The sequence below is a fragment of the Labrus mixtus genome, chromosome 3 (genome assembly GCF_963584025.1).
Source record: "Labrus mixtus chromosome 3, fLabMix1.1, whole genome shotgun sequence".
Lineage (NCBI taxonomy): Eukaryota > Metazoa > Chordata > Actinopteri > Labriformes > Labridae > Labrus > Labrus mixtus.
Window position 1 is genome coordinate 33,261,863 of NC_083614.1, and position 19,115 is coordinate 33,280,977.

The 19,115-nt window shown below is 44.7% G+C and overlaps 1 protein-coding gene across 1 annotated transcript in view; it reads left to right on the plus strand.

Moving 5' to 3' along the window:
- Nucleotides 1-1,447: 1,447 nt before the first annotated feature.
- LOC132971876 (tetraspanin-1) overlaps nucleotides 1,448-19,115 on the plus strand; it is a 17,838-nt gene continuing 170 nt past the window's right edge. Inside the window, exons 1-8 of the mRNA XM_061034643.1 lie at nucleotides 1,448-1,706; nucleotides 1,936-1,998; nucleotides 7,203-7,409; nucleotides 8,360-8,434; nucleotides 15,836-15,934; nucleotides 16,972-17,115; nucleotides 17,894-17,977; nucleotides 18,798-19,115. The exon at nucleotides 18,798-19,115 is cut by the window's right edge and continues 170 nt beyond it. Of these exons, the coding sequence (XP_060890626.1) occupies nucleotides 1,942-1,998; nucleotides 7,203-7,409; nucleotides 8,360-8,434; nucleotides 15,836-15,934; nucleotides 16,972-17,115; nucleotides 17,894-17,977; nucleotides 18,798-18,857 (726 nt within the window). The 5' untranslated portion in view covers nucleotides 1,448-1,706; nucleotides 1,936-1,941 and the 3' untranslated portion in view covers nucleotides 18,858-19,115. The remainder of the gene's footprint in view (nucleotides 1,707-1,935; nucleotides 1,999-7,202; nucleotides 7,410-8,359; nucleotides 8,435-15,835; nucleotides 15,935-16,971; nucleotides 17,116-17,893; nucleotides 17,978-18,797) is intronic.

Here is a 19,115-nt window from a genome sequence, read left to right on the forward strand (position 1 = left end):
TTGCTGCTTCACTTTGAGTTCAAACCTTTGCTGTCTGAAGTTTCTCTTTTATTCACACAAACTCACAAACTCTATGCAGAGGATATTTTAAACTGATGATATCAATAAAGCCAGAGGCGCTGCTGGTCAACAGGCAGGTCAGGTAACTGTTCGGGGTCGGAGGCCAGTAGGGGGCCCCAGAGGGTCTGTTTTTAATAGCTGTTAGGTTGTCTGTGTTACTGACGGCTTGAATGTTCCTCGGGCAAACGTCCACTCATCAGTTATTCTATTCTATTACTGACTTAAATACTTTTCATTTGAAACCAAATCATTGATCTTGTTGTTAAGAGAGAATCACTGTCATCCTGAGTCTGTTCTCTTTCTGCGGCGTCTGCAGCCGACTCTGTGTTTGAAGGTCATTTGGACTCGTTCTGTGAGATCAGGTTGGAAACCAACTAGAGGTTGGATATTAGCACCCAGCAGGGCGGCTGTGGCTCAGTGGGTAGAGTCAGTCGTCTCTCAACCGGGAAGTCAAGGGTTCAATCCCCAGTTCCTGCAGCCACATGTCCGATGTGTCCTTCGGCAAGACACTTAACCCTGAGTTGCTCCCACTGCTTCATCGGCCGCATATGAATGAATCCAAGCGTCAGAGTATATCTTTCACATTTCCATATTATTCATTGTAATAAATGATTTTCTTAATTCCCTTGTCTCTCCTGATTGAAATACTGTAATCCTTGATTTGATATTTATATGTCATTAAATTATGCTGCCAGTGAAAGTAGAAGATTTTTGGATCCACCTGTCACAGTGGGAGGTATCTGCAAAAAAAGTTAATTTCCAACCGTGTTGTAAAGCGAACGCTCGTATTATACTCGACCATTGTGTCGTCCTGGAGCAGCCTCAGGTGAGCTGACCTCCTTAATGTGAGCTAACAAAAGAATCCTCGACAGTTCCAGAAAGCCTACCTGTCAGGTTTTCTGCACACCAGCTGCTAAAAATAAGACGAAGAAATAAAAACAGAGTTTAGACATTTGTGTTCATAATAATTCTCTTTAAAGAGTGACGTTGAGAGTACATAGGAGGGGGAGGGAGAAAGACAAATATTCCCTTTTTGACAACATGACACTTCCACACTTGGCAGACGTCATGATTATACCAACACTGTGCAGCGTATTACTTTCCCTCTCACTTTTCATATCACTCTCCACTCTCAAGTTTTCTGACAGATCTCCTTTGTCGTTTCAGCGTCGACAGCCGACTAACCGAAGTCGTCCTCACTTCTCATAAAAAACCCTCCAATCCCTGAAAAGCTGATCCCTGATCCGTGCTGTGAATGTGTGTCACCGTGTACCTACAGGGGTCAGAGCTGCCACTCGAGCCTCCCTCTCTCTCTCTCTCTCTCTCACCTGCTGTCACCTCACCTGTGTCCTCCGGGGCCACACCCTGTCCCACCGCTCGCTCCACCAGTGAGCCCGAGGAGAAGCACTCATCAGATTTCAGATCCACCACACCTCATATCCCGGGATATCATCACTAAACGCAAACACCGGGGCAGTCTTTTCCCCCCGCGTCGGCTCACCTGGAAACACCTGAGCTGCAGGAACAGAGGACTCTGAATCCTTTCTGTTGGGACTTTTGTTGCTTTTCTGGTCCCTTTTGTCTTGTTATTCCCCGGACACAGACTGCAAAACTGGTTTGAATCTGAGATATTAGTACATTAAAGGGTAAGATCTGTATTCTTAATGTCTCTGCTCAACACTGACACATATTCCTCTCGTATAGATCTCCCATTAACAGATATCTTTACTGTTTCCCACAGCTGTGATATCATTAAGACTCATTGTCAGCGAGCTCGTTTACACAGTGTGTGTGTGTGTGTGTGTGTGTGTGTGTGTGTGTGTGTGTGTGTGTGTTAATGAGAGTGCTATAATTTATCTCCTCCTTTTTTTACAGATCAAAATGAGCTGCTTCACATTCGTCAAATTGATGATGGTCTTGTTCAACTTGCTTATCTTTGTGAGTATGTTTCCGCTTTAATTTAATTGCATGCTCGTAAATGTGGCTCTTGATGGGATGGGGGGGTGGAGGGTGGGGTGGGGGGGTTTGTGGGTTGCGTGAAATGTTTGCATGGAAAGTCACAGGGTGAGGTAAAAAATTATACAAACAAAAGCGTGGAAAAATGATTTCTGTCGATGCAAACAGAGACGTTACACAAACACTTCAGATCACTGAGCCGGGAGACGTCCATGATGCTCCACTTTCTCCCGCACTGTGGCAATTTTCATCTCATTAACTTCCACAGCTGTAATTCTTGCCACCTACATCTTCAGCTTAATGTTGATAACTAATGTGTCTTGTGAAATGGGGAGAAACTTTGGCGCGGGTGTAAGCTGAATCTGCCCACCTGGGCTCCCACTGTCACAGATGAAGCTCCCAGCACATGTCATCATTTTCCACACATTTGTGCCCGAGTGCTGCTGCTTGATAAATCTGGTGCAGCAGCTCGAGAAGTCACGGCAGCTGATGAGGAAGCCCCCCCCCCCCCCCCTCCTCACCCCTGTTGAAATGTGAGCTAGTGGAGCAGAATGATAAAACGACTATTCAGCTCATAAAGACGACGCTTCAGCTGCATTCCAACTTCTGTGATGCAACTTTATCACCTTCCATAAAAGAGTCGTATAGACACCACCGATCTTTAATATTCACTGTACTGGAAACAACTTTGACAAAACATTGAAAAAGTCATGCATGCATTCATAGATCTGTTCACCCTGACGCCATCAAGGATGAAATATAACTAACAGAAAAGTAATGCTCGTTTCCTGTCATCTGTAGTTCCTCTCACCTTGACGTCAACCCAGACCTTCCATCAGATTCACATCTAATAACCCCTCAACTTTAAAGGCTTTATATGTGATTTTTTGATCCAGCAGATGTCGCCCTTGAGCACCAGCATGAAACCAAAACAACTTGCGCTGCATTGTTGTGTTAGCATGCTAATGCTAGCGATCTTTATTCTGCTCGTATCTTCACACTGCATGTAAATTTACCTGAAATGAGCGTGATCTAGAAACACAGTTAAGCAGTGAGTACAGTATGTTATTCTTCTTTTCTCTAGTCCCTCAATTAAACAACTTTTATACACGAGGGGAGGAGTCAGCCGGCCGTCCGGGCGATGTAAACAAAGTGAAGATAGGACTCTGAAAACTCTGAAAACATCACAGACAGTGGGACTCGGGTGTTACACCCATTGTAGACAGTCATGACTCACAGAGTTATTTTCAGAGGATATACTTATTCATTTCTATATCGCATATAAAGCCTTTAACTAAAATGAACCTGCTTGTAAGAGCTTAACTCCAGTCGCATCAAATCCTTGTTGTACTAATTTAGAAGACATGACGTGTGACAGCGGTTATAAAGGACAAACACACATCGAGTCATGTTTAAATATCTGGTGGGTTACGAGAGAGTAACTCCAAGGCTGTTTTTGTGTTTTTGTGACTAATGTCAGCGAGTAGCACCGCCCCATGGACGACCTCGGAGGTGCAGACCTCTGCTGGATGTCCTCCATTGTTGCCCTTTGTTTGATATTACTGATGGGGCTATCCCCGTCCAGCTCAAAAAGAGAGAGAGAGAGAGAGAGAGAGAGAGAGGGAGAGAGAGAGAGAGAGAGAGAGAGAGAGAGAGAGAGAGAGAGAGAGAGAGAGAGAGAGAGAGAGAGGGAGAGAGAGAGAGAGAGGAGAGAGAGAGAGAGAGAGAGAGAGAGAGAGAGAGAGAGAGAGAGAGAGAGAGAGAGAGAGAGAGGGAGAGAGAGAGAGAGAGGGAGAGAGAGGGAGTGTTTCAGTCAGACCTCCTGAATGATTCGACTAATCAAAGGCTTCTTTATAAGAGGACAAAGTCTGGTCAATGGCCAAACACATCTCCACCTGATGACCACACAGCCTCAGTCAGGCGTCTGACAGACGTTAAAGTAAGACGAGAATCTGCAGCTACAGACACAGAATCAGGTTTAGATAGTCTCCTGATGTGAGGGAGGCATGTGAACAACCAGCTCAAGAGGATTTCAGGAGGCAGTCTAGCAGAAAGTGCATGTGTGAAAACAGCTTCTAAACTCCATCAGAAGAGACAGGGACGCTGGTTTACAAGGTTGTAGGACGTTACTCCGTTATTTCAGATCAAGTGAACATCTTTGACAGGCTGTTTTTTTTTTCTAAATGTACGTAAGCCCTCTGTGTGTGTATGTGTGTGTGTGTGTGTGTGTGTGTGTGTGTGTGTGTGTGTGTGTGTGTGTGTGTGTGTGTGTGTGTGTGCAGTCCCAGCGACAGTGTTGGAAGTTAATCAGATTGTCTGCTCCCGGTAAGATGACCCATGAAGATGGGTTTCTACTCATCTGACGTCTTTCTCATTCCAGCCCTTTCACAGAGAAGCAATTCCATTTGAATTGGGCTGGGACGGTCCCATTCTCTCTCTCCTGCTCCGCCTCTATCTTTCTATCTCTTCTCTCCATTCAACAACCCCCCCTCCCCTCTGCAGGCCGTGGCCTCCCATTCTGCAGCCTCTCATCCCTCCCCTCCTCTCTGACCCTAATAGGCTATATTTCCCATCTCCATAGATGGGGGCCATGTTTCTTCTTCCCCCCTCTGTGCTCTTTCAGAAACCTGATTTACTTCCAGCTCTTCTGCCATGAGGATGTTAAACTGACAGGGCATCCACCTGCATATGGCACGCCATTAACGGGATTAGCCATTTTAAGAGAAAAAAAAAGACGGCGTGCCAGCTGTAATTATACCTGCTGAGGGATGACGGTGGCACACGTGGACTTGGAGGGCGAATATGCTTGTCGAATCACATTTAGCCGACGATGCAGTGACGGCGCCGAGCAGGTTGAGGAGACGAGAGGAGTGAACGTCGGCGGGGAGGCGGAGAGTTAAAAAATAGAAAGATTTAGAGACTGAGGTAGAAAAAGGTAGAGACAAAGCAACGGAGGGGGAGATGAACCCGCGGGGGAGACGTCAGCGTCTGACAGGAGATGTAGAGTGTCGGGGCCCTGACGTGGAGCAGAGGGGCCCCCCTGACTGCAACAAGCCTGATAGAGTCTGACACACAATATCAGGTTTCAAACGTGGTATCTGCAGAGGAGGAGGAGAGGAGGAATGACTCAGAGAGGGGGAGAGAGAGAGAGAGAGAGAGAGAGAGAGAGAGAGAGAGAGAGAGAGAGAGGGGGAGACACAGAGAGGGCGAGAGACAGAGAGAGAGAGAGAGAGAGGGGGAGAGAGAGACAGAGAGAGAGAGAGAGAGAGAGAGAGAGAGGGGGAGACACAGAGAGGGCGAGAGACAGAGAGAGAGAGAGAGAGGGGGAGAGAGAGAGACAGAGAGAGAGAGAGACAGAGAGAGAGAGAGAGGGGGAGAGAGACAGAGAGAGAGAGAGAGGGGGAGAGAGAGAGAGAGGACCAGGTGAAACTAGGTGATAATAGAGGAGACCAGGTGAAACCAGTTGAAACCAGGTGAGACCTGATGAGACCAGGTGAGACCAGGTGAGACCAGGTGAGACCAGGTGAGACCTGATGAGACCAGGTGAGACCAGGTGAGACCAGGTGAGACCAGGTCATCTAACATGGTAATATGAAACACTTGACATGTTCCTGATCCGTTTGTCATGAGCAGGTTTTACAGGTTTGGTTCCTCGATGACATAACGGCCTGCTCGTCTGTTTGTGTCCGTGCGGTCAGAGCTCAAACATAGTCTCTTCTCTGATCTCGATGTTGGGACGTTGTGTAAAGAATGTGATGAATTGCACAACATTGAAACTCCATATTTAATCGAAAACAAATAAAACATCTACTGTTTTCACTCCAGTGTTTTAAAGGAGGTGTTCACAAACCCAACTATCTCATGAAGTAGCTGCGTAGGTTCATCAAACTATCACACTGAAAAGGAAAAATCACACACACTACTTTTTCTCTGCGTCACCAATTTATTAGAAAAACAATATGAGTAATAAACGAAGATTTGAATAATGTGCATGCATACTGTTACTAGGCAGGCTCAGGATCGTCAGGGATTTGACTCTTATCGCGGTCTACTTGTCGTTCAGTTGGTGGTTTCATGTGCTCCTCTCTGTCAGGTACGGTGGCTGGGAAGTGCAAAACAAAATGAAAAAGTGTGAAACACTTTTATAAAATGTGAGACAAATTTACAAACGACAGAATCTTGACGGAAAGGGGATGTACCAAATCCAGGAAGTGACCCGGAAGTGATTGAGTGAGGGGTCATTTTGTTTGTTTTGGTGGAAAGACTTGGCGGACTGTGATAGAGTTTGTGGTGACAGAAAAATGTTTGCCCATTTTGTGGAACTCATTTGAGCCAGATTACTCCATTTTGCTTTTCTTGTGGACGGTCTCTCGAACTTTTACAGGACACAAATGAGACTGAAGGACAAGATATGCACATCCTGGTCACTTCCTGTATTTGGTACATTCCCTTTCTGTCAAGATTCTGTCGTTTGTAAATTTGTTTGGGGACTAGTTAAAGTGTTCTGCCACTTGTAAGTTAGTTTTGTCCTTGGTAAAAGTTTTTTAAAAGTTCATCTTGTAAAATTGTTTGCACTTCCCAGCCACCGTAGTCAGGTTTCGTTGTTGCAAAGCTGAAAAACAGAAACATCCCTTTGTGTTCAGAAAACCTCCATCTCTAGACGTCCACTCTACAACCCCACAGCAGACAAGGCTGACTTTATCCACTTCCACAGATGGTCACAGAAAGGATTTACGAGTGGGCCGATAACAAAAAAACGTACAGAAGAGGGCGATCATTTTGTTCAGAGAGGTTTAACGAGGCCGAGTTGTTGCTCAGCGTCATACGTAAGAGTGAGCCTGAGGCAGCTCCTCGCTCTGACGCAGGACAGAAATCCTCTCTGAATGCAGGGAGGGATACCGAGGTGTCATGGTGTCACCTGGAGGTATTAGCAGGAGAGGGTTAGTGATGTAAGAAGGCCTCTCATTTCCAAAACCGATTACCTCCTCAAGAGCTGTTGACCCCGTCAGACTGACTGCCAAATAAATGAATGACACTTCTTCAACGATGTTAGATTGAAATTACACCCTCTGGAAAGCTAATTGTTCAATATCCCTCTCTGATGAATGACAGGGATTTGTGTGTCGACTGCATGTATTAGCATAAAATGTATGTTGATCATATGGTCCTGGATTTTATTCCTGCAGCTGGGCGGGCTAACCCTGCTCGCCATGGGGATCTGGGTGAGCGTGGATGGCGGCTCCTTCCTGAGGCTGCTGGGGCCGTTCTCGGGCGAGGCCATGCAGTTTGTCAACGTGGGATTCTTCAGCATCGCCATCGGGGGAGTGCTGATGCTGCTCGGGCTCCTCGGCTGTTGTGGGGCGAAAAAGGAGAGCAAGTGCCTACTGCTCACGGTAAACTGTGGTTATCTAAGAAGTGTTCTCAAGATGTTTAGTTTCTGTGTCTGTACCTTTAAATATGTAAATGAGCTGTGTCTGACCACGCCCCCTCTCTGGAAGGGCTCGGGTGTACTCGGTCTTTCTCGCTCCATGTCCTATTGTTTACGGTGAGAAGGCAGACTCAGAGGGCAGAACAAACACCTAGCTGTGGGAGTGTCACCCACCTGGGGGAGGGGCTACTGCCCTTTGTGATGTCATGAAGGGAAAATCTCCAAACGGCCTGTTTGAGCACACATTTTCTGAAAAGTGGAGCAGACAGAAGATGGAGAATTTGTGTCGTAATTTTTAACCAACTTGAAGTATTTTCTATTCGATAACTTTAACCTGAACCCAAATGTTTTACCTGAACATCGTCTGACAAAGAAAGAAAAAACAGACGCTGGGTTGAGAACGCTTGGGGCTAAGGTTATTTATTTTTCAATTTGAATTGCCTGCTTATATTTCATTAGATCTACGGCGAGGTTTATACAGGAGCGGCGTCCATCGCCCAGAGGTGATCTGCCAGAGAGAGTTTCCCTGATCTCTGCTAAATTGTTTGTAAATGCTTACTAGGACTAAAAAAAACAAAAAGACAATCTTGTGATCGTTGATGAAACTTTAAAAAAATGCAAATCCAAAGAAAAAGAACAAATTGCAAACGGCCAGAGAGAACGAAAGCAATACATTAAAGATTGTTACTTTGTCTTCATCAATATGTAAAACATGAAAAGCAGCAGATCTCCAAACGGACTCGGATGTATTTTTATTTTTCATAAATCAGACTTGCAGGTTCTTGAACCTTCCGTTGGCTTGTTGATTCATCATTGCACCTTTAGATTTGGTCTTTGGAAACTGTTCAACAAAAGAAAACAAAGATTCTTTTATCGTCTGTATTTGAGTAATTTCTCTTCTTTCCATTTCTGCAGTTCTTCTCCATCATCCTCATCATCTTCATCGCTGAATTGGCGGCCGGAGTGGTGGCTCTTGCCTACTCCTCATTCGTAAGTTCCCCACTTCACCTCTTGCCTCTTTCTTTCATTCACTGCCTCATCACACCCCCTTCCTCTCGCCTCCTCCACGCCCGCCTCTTCACTCCCTTTCCTTTGTCTCTTAATTCTTATCGTCCCTCGCTGTCTTTCTCTGTCACCCTCTCACCTCCTCGTCCCACTCTCTGGATTTTATCTCCATGTAAATTCTCCATTATAGCCGCGACCATCATTGAATTACTGGCTTTATGTCCGCCTCACTACATTCGGCTACTTAATGACTCTGGGATAGCCCGGGGCCGCGCGGCGTCTCTAACTTTCAGCAATTTATTATTCTGGAATATTGTAGCTAAAGCATTTTATATGCAAAACAGCCTATTTACATATATGTCCCTCTCTCTCTCTTTCTCTCTCTCTCTTTCTCTTACTCGCTCACACACACACACACACACACACACACACACACGTGCCCCATTTCCATTTAGTGCCACGTATAAGAATTACAAGGATTTCAAATGAGCTATGTAAGAGGAGGTTAGTGAAGACCGGGACCCTAATAAAGAAAATCTAAAGTGGAGTTTTTTATCCAATCAGAGGATGTATCTGAGTCTCTCGCAGACAGAGAGCTAATCTAGCAAACCTCCATCGGCAGCAGGGAGCTGATGAACAGAAGGGAGAGCACTCTGCACTGACTGGGATTGTCATTTGTCTGTGCTGGTGTTGTTGCTAAACCAGTTAAGCAGCAGCTGCACATATCTCTAGACGTCCTCATAACTTTTATAGGGAGCATCATTTCAGTGTTTAGCTCGTTTATTTAGCGACACAAATAAAACATCTGGATCCCTTGGAGACATGCACACACATTTCACATTTTCTACTGTCAGTCTGGATGAACTCAAACTAATACATTCTTATTATTAATAATAATAATAATAATAATAGTAATATTAAATTAGACTTTGAAGAGGTGTGCAGTAAGCACATCATGAGGGATTTCAGATGGAAAGCTGTTTCCATGTTCACAAAAACTCTACATTCATTTGTCTATTTTAGCCAAAACCACCAGAATTATAATCGTTTAAACTACCCATCCATCCATTTTCTATTTCCTCCTCGTTGTGAGGCAACAGCACAAACCACAGCACCGCCGTGTAGCCCTCCGTTATACTGTAAGTTGTAATGCAGCCAGCTGCCACTAGCTGGGGCTGTAGCACCCGTTAATGGCTACAGTCATGGTGCTCTACTACCTGGATGTAAAGCAGCAAAGTGGACAGGTAGCATCTCTTAGGAGAAGAGAGGTTTGTCAGTATTTTGATAAAGGAAATGGAGACAAAGTTGAATGTAGGCTGTTTAAGTTTACACCTGAAGATAACCATTCTGCAGGAATGGCTAAACTGCTAACGTTAGCCTCTGACATTGTTAAAGCGCCAACACTGTGATCCCATGTTTTATACCTACATACATATAAATTGTGCTCAGTTTTGACTATATTTTTAAAGGAAGAATTTGCAACAATTCACACATAAATCAGGAATTTCAAGTCTCTCCTGTGTAAATGTGTCTCTAAGTCATGACTGTCTACAATGAGGGAGAAGCTCGAGTCCCGCTGGCTGTGTTGTTGTCAGAGCCGTGTTTACATGGACGGGACGGCCGGCTCCTCCCCTTGTGTATAAAAGCTGTTTTAGTCAAGAACTAGAGAGAAGAAGAAGAACATACTCACTGATTATTTGGATGTTAGTAAGAGTTTTTAGATCACGCTCATTCTGTGTCAGTTTACATGAAATGTGAAGCTACGAGCTAACTAAAGAGCGCTAACATTAGCATGCTAACATAACAATGTGAAGCTACGAGCTAACTACAGAGCGCTAACATTAGCATGCTAACACAACAATGCAGGACACAGGTGATTGCAGCTCGAGCTAAGGACGATATTCTCCACTGTTTGTGCTTAACTCCTTTATGTGAACGTGAGTGGAGGGGGGTTGGAGGTGTGTCTCTGGAGGAGGGCGGAGGCTTCAGTATGGAGGAGGCGTGGCCAAGCAGCAGTTTGTTTTGGTTTCATGCTGGTACTCAAGGGCAACATCTACCGTGATCAAAAAGTTGCACATTCTTCCTTTAACTTTAGACAAGTTGACTTTTCTGCATTTAAATTTGCGTAGAATCAACAGGGTCGTTATTCACGAGGAACATCTCTCATTTGGACCATCACACCAAATGGTTCGGGTTAGATTCCATGTCATTTTGTGACAGTTTCATGAAGTGAGACATGGTTGGGTAAAGATACCACTTTCTATAAAAGTCTTTTGTTTCTAAAGATTACAGGTTCAAATATGTTCACCGCAACAGCAGAAGATATCCGTAAAAGTTTTTAGGACGCTTTTTTGCAGTGCAAAGATGTTCCTTAAACCTTGTCCCCTCTGTTGGTTTCTTGCTAAGTCCTTTTCTCTCAGTTTTCAAATATGCCCAGTCCTGTCATAATGAAGCCTGCTCCTACACAGAGCAGCTGAGCGAGTGTGTGTTGGGCTTTGTGTGTGTATGTGTCCTTGGAGGCTGAGTTGGTTGTGATGCTGCTGCTGCTGTTTGGGCGTCTTTGTTGAGACAAATCTGCCCTATCTCTCGCCTGTCATCTCCATAAGCTGAGTTAACCAGCGCAAGCAAATGAAACGGCATCTGGTGAGAGAGAGAGGGGGGGGGGGAATTGACAAAAGCCAGCGTTCCAATAAAACAAGAGAGAGAGAGAGAGAGAGGGAAGGTGCAATGAAGTGCGAGACATAACTCATAGATTTGTCTTCTTTAAGGAGATCATAGATATGGTTTAGAGTCAATTTAACGCTCTGTTTGTTGGCTTTAGCGTCATCTGTTCATTACAAACACAAAGGACATCTTCAGCTCCATCACGGATATGAGTGTGTGAGAGCAGCTGTCCATCTCCTGCTTTTGATAAGACACAGTAAACACAATAGCATCAGAATAATGAATATGGGTCATATACATCTAATATGCATATATATAGCTGCTCGTGTCAATAAGTAAGAGACTAAAGAATAAATAAAGCGTCGATCTTTGTGCTCTACTTATCTGAGACATAAATCTGCCTTTTGGACACCGGGGCCCCCGCAGCTCATCTGAGCAAAGAGCCAATAACCTTCAGGAGGTCCGAATAACGCAGATTTAATAAGCTATTCCAGCGGGCATTATGAGAGGCCGTCAGTGGTCATGGTTGTTCTTTCTCCGCCAAGTGATTGGGAAGTGACCAGGGAGGAGATTTATTAGATGGAGGGAGGGGGGGGAGGGGGGGGGGGGTTGATATGGTCTTCACAGCGGATGAATGGAATGGATGTGATGTGTGCATTTAATGAATCACGCCGACCTCCCTGAGCAGTAGAGGAATGTGATTTCCAAAACGTAATCCAATACACATCGTTGTTTCCTGAGTTGGACGTGTGAGATGATTAGCTCCAATTACTTTTAATTTAAAGCTGCATCAATCAATATATTTACATTAGCAAAGGAGACCTTAAGGGGGTCATACAGATTTTCCCTCAGGCCTTCATTCCCCCCCAACATCAGGGCTGGCCTTCCTATAATGCACATAATGTGTTGATGCACCCAAAACCCTTCACTTCCGTCTCCTCGGTGGAGGTGCATCGCCTCTCGCTGCCACCATGGTTCTCTCTTCAGTGAGTGTCTGGATCGATGAATATTCACAGAAGAAGGATGGTGCACTTACTCTGCATCATTTATAGCCTGTGTCTCACTCAAAGTGGTCTAGTTGAAAAATTTCGACTCAACTTAAGCTGGTGACGCAAATTAGATAAGTAATAATCAGAGGGATCATAGAGCTGAGGGAACGTAGAGTTTAGGGAACATAGGGCTGAGGGAACATAGGGCTGAGGGAACATAGGGCTGAGGGAACGTAGAGTTTAGGGAACATAGAGCTGAGGGAACATAGGTTTGAGGGAACATAGGGCTGAGGGAACGTAGAGTTTAGGGAACATAGGGCTGAGGGAACATAGGGCTGAGGGAACATAGGGCTGAGGGAACATAGGGCTGAGGGAACGTAGAGTTTAGGGAACATAGAGGTGAGGGAACATAGGGCTGAGGGAACATAGGGCTGAGGGAACATAGGTTTGAGGGAACATAGGGCTGAGGGAACATAGGGCTGAGGGAACATAGGGCTGAGGGAACATAGGGCTGAGGGAACGTAGAGTTTAGGGAACATAGAGCTGAGGGAACATAGGGCTGAGGGAACATAGGTTTGAGGGAACATAGGGCTGAGGGAACATAGGGCTGAGGGAACATAGGGCTGAGGGAACATAGGGCTGAGGGAACGTAGAGTTTAGGGAACATAGGGCTGAGGGAACATTGGGCTGAGGGAACATAGGGCTGAGGGAACATAGGTTTGAGGGAACATAGGGCTGAGGGAACATAGAGCTGAGGGAACATAGGTTTGAGGGAACATAGGTTTGAGGGAACATAGGGCTGAGGGAACACACACACTCTCCCGACAACAAGAAACACAAGGAGGAGAGGTCAAGCTTGTGGCCTAGGCTCAGGCCTCCCATGGAGGAGTTCTCATATTCATAAGTTTATTTGATGTTTTTTAACTGGTGTTTAGTCACAAACTGTGACTCTGTGGACAGAAGATGAAGCAGAGACAGGACGTCTGCTTCCCTTCTCATCCTCCCTCACTTCCTCTCAGTTTTCATTATTTTCCGACACAGACCGTCTGGAACTATGACTGATGCCTCGTCTTATAACAAAGAGACGCTCAGCTGAACACAATAAGGTTTTCAGTTATTGCTTTTCTTCTTAACAACAAGAACCAATTAGCAGCAGGAGAAGATATCGACGCTGATTTCAAAAAAGAGCAACAAGAGATCAATAACACCGAGCTGAAGACTTTTAGCATGTGTGCAGGACGTGCTCACGTTACTGTACTGATAGAAGTGTTATTGTGTCCCGCTTCACTTCACTGTGTGTTACTATGGGCTTTGTCCTGTGTGTTCCACGTGTATGTGTGTGTGTGTGTGTGTGTGTGTGTGTGTGTGTGTGTGTGTGTGTGTTTGTACGGGTTCATATCAGTGTGTAGGCTAGTGTGTGTGTGTTTGCAGGGGTTCACATCAGTGTGTGTGTGTGTGTGTGTGTGTGTGTGTGTGTGTGTGTGTGTGTGTGTGTGTGTGTGTGTGTGTGTGTGTGGTGTGTGTGTGTGTGTGTGTGTGTGTGTGTGTGTGTTTAACGGGATGTAGTGAGGCGCGTTGCTGAGTGACAGTGATGAATTAGCCGGCTGGTAATAACCCTCTCTGATCTCAGCCGCTCTCCCAGATTCTTGGGGGGCATTTTTAATTGTGGCATGTATCCCAGCATCCCCTTGGGCATCTCGTCCGCGTGGCCCTTTCACTGTACACACGCTCACACACATGGTCCCACAAACACACACACACACACACACACACACACACACACACACACACACACACACAGGAGTGGGAATAATGCACATTCAGGCACATAAACTTGACAGACACACGGTTGCAAGCGACCACATGCACCTACAGTAAAGGGAACTCTCTCTCCTCATCAAACGGGTCTTTGTGCGACTGTACGCGACGGGATTATTAATCAAAATGGAAAAAAAACAGAGGAGAGGAGGAGGGGAGGAGGGGAGGAGAGTGAACCTGTGTCAGTCCTCCTCCTGCCTTAAACATCACCTGGCTTTTGGAAAAACAAAATGTGTCCTGACCAAAGCCATCAGGAGCATCAATATATATGTAAATGTAACCCCTCCCATCCGCTTAGGACCATAAAAAGGAGAAGAAGAAGAATGGAGAATAATGGCTCGGTCAATTTTTTGATTTATTTTCGTTCTTTTTTTTCCAGGTGCCAGTGCCGGGGCTGTTTATTTCCCCGGTGCTTTGTGTGAGAGAAGATTTATTTAATTTCTGATGAATAGGTGACTCCCTGAGAATTACCTTTCCTAGCCGTGAAATGTGCTGCAGTGTTTTATTTTCACGGGGCTCCGCAGTGTGTAGACTTCAATGTGTGTGTGTGTGTATATATGAGACAGTGATGGCCTTTGACAGTGAAAGCTCTGCGGTGCATGGATGTGCTGTGACATCCATCCATAGGAGACTGTGTGAATGTAAAGTCATCTCATCTTCATGACATGGAAACACACTTTGAAATGCTCGGGCTGTGGTTTGTTTTTGTATTTTTAAGAATCTTAAAGAGGACATATTCTCCCCCTCCTCCATCTTTTCAAACAGTCCCCTCCTCCACCTTTTCAAACAGTCCCCCTGTGGTCTAAATGAAACATCTGTGCTGTGCTTTGGTCAAAATATAACATGAATCAAGCACCAGAGGAGGTTTGTGACCCTGTATAAACCAGCTCTCTCAGAAAGCTCCGTTTTGGTGTGTGTGTCTCTTTAAATGCAATGACCCCGCCCCCTGAGTTTTCCTGGTAGACATCACTCCTTCACTAGCGAGAATAAAAATGGAGGACCTGCGCAAAAGTTTTGTTCTAGTCTGGGGGTGGAGTCCCTGGGTGGAGATACCAGGGGAGGGGAGGGAGGATTTTACCAGAATCCCTCTGTGACATCACAAGGAGATCACATTTGAAACAGAGAATTTTCCTCTGTGTTGTAAGACTTATGCAGACCACAAACAAAGGACTGGATGGTTTATTTCACATGTTGTGGGTCAGTAGACTCTCAGGTTACACAGATATATGTTCAAAAACACTGAAGAAGTGGATTTTTCATAATATGTCCCCTTTAAACCTTCATAGGAAGTGTGGAAGATGACTGATTCTCCTTTAATCTGCTGGTCTCAGTCTGGTCAACAAACCACTAGACTGCATGAAATGGACTTGAGCTTGCATATTTTTTTTTCTAGTCTTCTGACTACTCAAAGATCTCTACTGATGGTAGAGGCTGCTGAGTAAAGAGTCCATCAGTATTAACTCATCCATTCATACACATTCACACGCTGATGGTAGAGGCCGCTGAGTAAAGAGTCCATCAGTATTAACTCATCCATTCATACACATTCACACGCTGATGGTAGAGGCCGCTGAGTAAAGAGTCCATCAGTATTAACTCATCCATTCATACACATTCACACACTGATGGTAGAGGCTGCTGAGTAAAGAGTCCATCAGTATTAACTCATCCATTCACACACATTCACACACTGATGGTAGAGGCTGCTGAGTAAAGAGTCCATCAGTATTAACTCATCCATTCATACACATTCATACACTGCCAATGAAGCAGTGGGAGCAACTTGGGTTTAAGTGTCTAAGGACACAACGGACATGTGGCTGCAGGAGCTGGGGATCGAACAACTGACCTTCCAATTGAGAGACGAGTAATATACATTATATATATAATTTCATGTTTGTGTGTGTGTCTCCAGGCTGAGGGCATCCTCCGAGCATGGGCGACCCCTGCCTTAAAGTCCGATTACGGCAGTGAACCTGTGGTGACCAAGATGTGGAACTCGACCATGATGGAGGTAGAGTACACTCTCCATATATTCAGTATGCATGTCCAATATTCCTGGTGAACCACAAGGTCACATCATCAGGTTTTTTTTTATTAATTTCCCCCTTTATGCAGAACATTTTTTTTTCTCTACAATAAAATCAACAAACTGAGTCTTAAACTTTGCGCTCAATCTATAACTATTGAACTTCTCCCACAGAAGGCGCCTTGTTTGTGCCATTAAAATTCAGATTTTAAGAACCTGATCTGCTCCTAAATTTAACTGGTTCTTTGATGTCCCATGTTAAACCACTACATCCATGAAAATATGGCTGGTACTTTTTATTTTATTCAGCCTGCAAACAGACACCATCAAAAACATTTCCTCCTCAGTCGGTGGGAAATCAAGTTACAATCAATTAAAAAAAAAAATGTAAAGAATGAAAATGCTCCGAGCCGGGCTGTTTTCATAGTAAACACTTCAGACTCTGAAACGCGGCTCTGCTGTGACCTTCACTGAACTGAACTTTAAAAAATGCGAGTCCCTTAAGTGCAAATGTAAATTCCAACAAAAGCCGATAATCGTCCATATTTTGGTGGATAATCTGCGTCGGCTTTTTGTCTGTGGGCTCACCTCTGCTCACCTGCACATTAAAGCTTCAGTTGGGGAACTCGAAGGACCTTCTTCTCTTATCTTTACCAACAAAGACTTCCATTCTCATTGGGGTCAAAGGTCACTAATGGTGAGGTTTAGTGAAACAAAAAATACATTTCCCTTTACCCTTCACAGTGTGAAGCTCGGTAGAATGTTCTATTGTTTGCAGCTTTTAGCCAATTTAATCTACATGAAAGCTTCTGTTATTGATGTTAGCTCTACACATTTGATATTAACGAGGTGTCATGGTCACAAACAGACTTTACTCTTAACTGTTTTCAATTGTTCAATAGTTCTGTGCACCTGTTATATCAACGGAGTGAATCACATGAAGCCGAGCTGCGTTCACTCAAAAGCTTGACGTTCATTAAGTGGAGATTGATCGTTTTCTTTTCCCTCTCTCTCTCCCCCAGCTCAATTGTTGCGGTTTCACCAACTACACAGACTTCGTGGGCTCCAAGTTTGAAAAGGAGAACGGAGGAAATGTGCCGCCCACTTGCTGCTTGACAAACAGCACCACCTGCAGCACGGCAGAGGCAGAGCGCAGCGCTGTGAAGGTTTGAATCCACCACTAATATTAAAGATAGAGGCAGTAGCTTTATGCTGGAGCCGATCCCAGCTATCATTGGGTGAGAGGCGGGGTTACACCCTGGACTGTTCACCAGCCAATCACAGGGCTGACAAATAGAGACAGACAACTAGCCACACTCACATTCACACCTACAGGTTATTTAGAGTCAGCAGTTAACCTGACGAGCATGTGTTTGGACTGTGGGAAGAAGCCAGAGTACCCGGAGAGAACCCACACATGCACGGGGAGAACATGCAAACTCCACACAGAGACACTCCTGTCAGACGGGGATTCAAACCAGGAACCTCCTCACTTTGAGGTATCAGCGCTAACCCTTGTACCACCCTGCAACCCTCAGTAGCTTTATCCTAAAATACAAAAGTAAAGGTGCTCAATCATCACTTCTTGGCCTCCTTACATGTGTGGTGGTGACTGCGTCTGCAGAGACTCAGACTACATGCCCTTGATTCCAACAGTTGTTGAGATATAAGTCTTTCTTGTTTCTTGTTGGGGTGGTTCAAACGCTCGCTAGATTTTGGATTGCAGGTCAAAGAAATTCACAACTTTTCATTTGGGGCCAAAAATTCTGATTTAATTTGATTGATTAAATTGGATTCAAAATCATCCAATCATAAATTGATAGTAAGAGAGAGCGAGATCCTGAGTTTTTAATGAATGAAAATGATATATTAAAACAAATTAAACGTGTTATTTTGAAGTTTGTGCCCTCATTGTGTGTGATGATCAAACCTTCTCGTCCACAGGGCTGCTTCGAACACATCCTGAAGACCCTCAAAGAGCACGCCAACATCGTGGGAGGCATCGCAGCAGGAATCGGAATCCTGGAGGTAAATTCACTTGAAAAGAGAAGGCTGCAAAAACTAATGCTTTAAAATCCCCAAATAAGAAAAGTCGACGTGTAAATGTAGTCGTGGTCACGTCTCTATTTGTGACCATGAAAGAGATGAACGATGTCCTGGAGGGGGTTTCCCTCAGCAGAGTCAAATAAAGACAAAGACAACGTGATGGAAACATAAAAACAATCATCATCTTTCTTCTGACTAAACATGCAGGACAAAAGTAAAATGAACACACCAGGTTTTATTTAAAGGTCACATATTCTGTGAAATCCTCTTCCCCATGTTCCTCTAACTCTAACATGTGTCTCTAGTTCGTCTACAAACCCCCCAATGATGAGAAAAGTCCATCCTCTCCGTCTTCTGCCTGCTCCACTTTTCAGAAAATGTGTGCTCAAACATGTTCCCTTCATGACATCACAAAGGGCAGTAGCCCCTCCCCCAGGTGGGTGACACTCCCACAGCTAGGTGTTTGTTCTGCCCTCTGAGTCTGCCTTCCCACCGTGAACAATAGGACATGGAGAGAGAAAGACTGAGTACACCCAAGCCCTTCCAGAGAGGGGGCGTGGTCAGATACAGCTCATTTACATATTTAAAGGTACAGACACAGAAACAGCCTGTTCTGAGCAGGGCTGAAATAGAGGGGTTTATAGACATGATCAAATACAGGATCAGAGTGGATTTAGAACAAGAAACTTCACACACATGTTTAGAGGAGCTCTGAGACTTATTTACACTGAAGAAGAGGAGGAGGATATGTCACCTTTACTGACATAAAGCGATTATTATTGATGCCATCTTGTTTCTTCAGATTGCTGCCATGATCGTGTCCATGTACCTGTACTGTCAGCTGGACAACAGAGTCAGCTGAGACTCCGGACAAAGACAACTAAACACACAAAGAACATGTTGTTTGATTCAGCATTACGTACCTTATATCACTTACTATACATAAATATATAAATATATATTAGGGCTGACAGTGTTAATGTGTTATTTGCCATGTTTTGTCCCTTCAGGCTCTCCGTAGATAGTCGTCCTCAGTGTCTCCCTGTAGTCTCAGTGATTTAAAAGAAGGACACTGCTGCATCTTTGAATGTCTCATTTCACTTTAACAAACTCTCAAGAC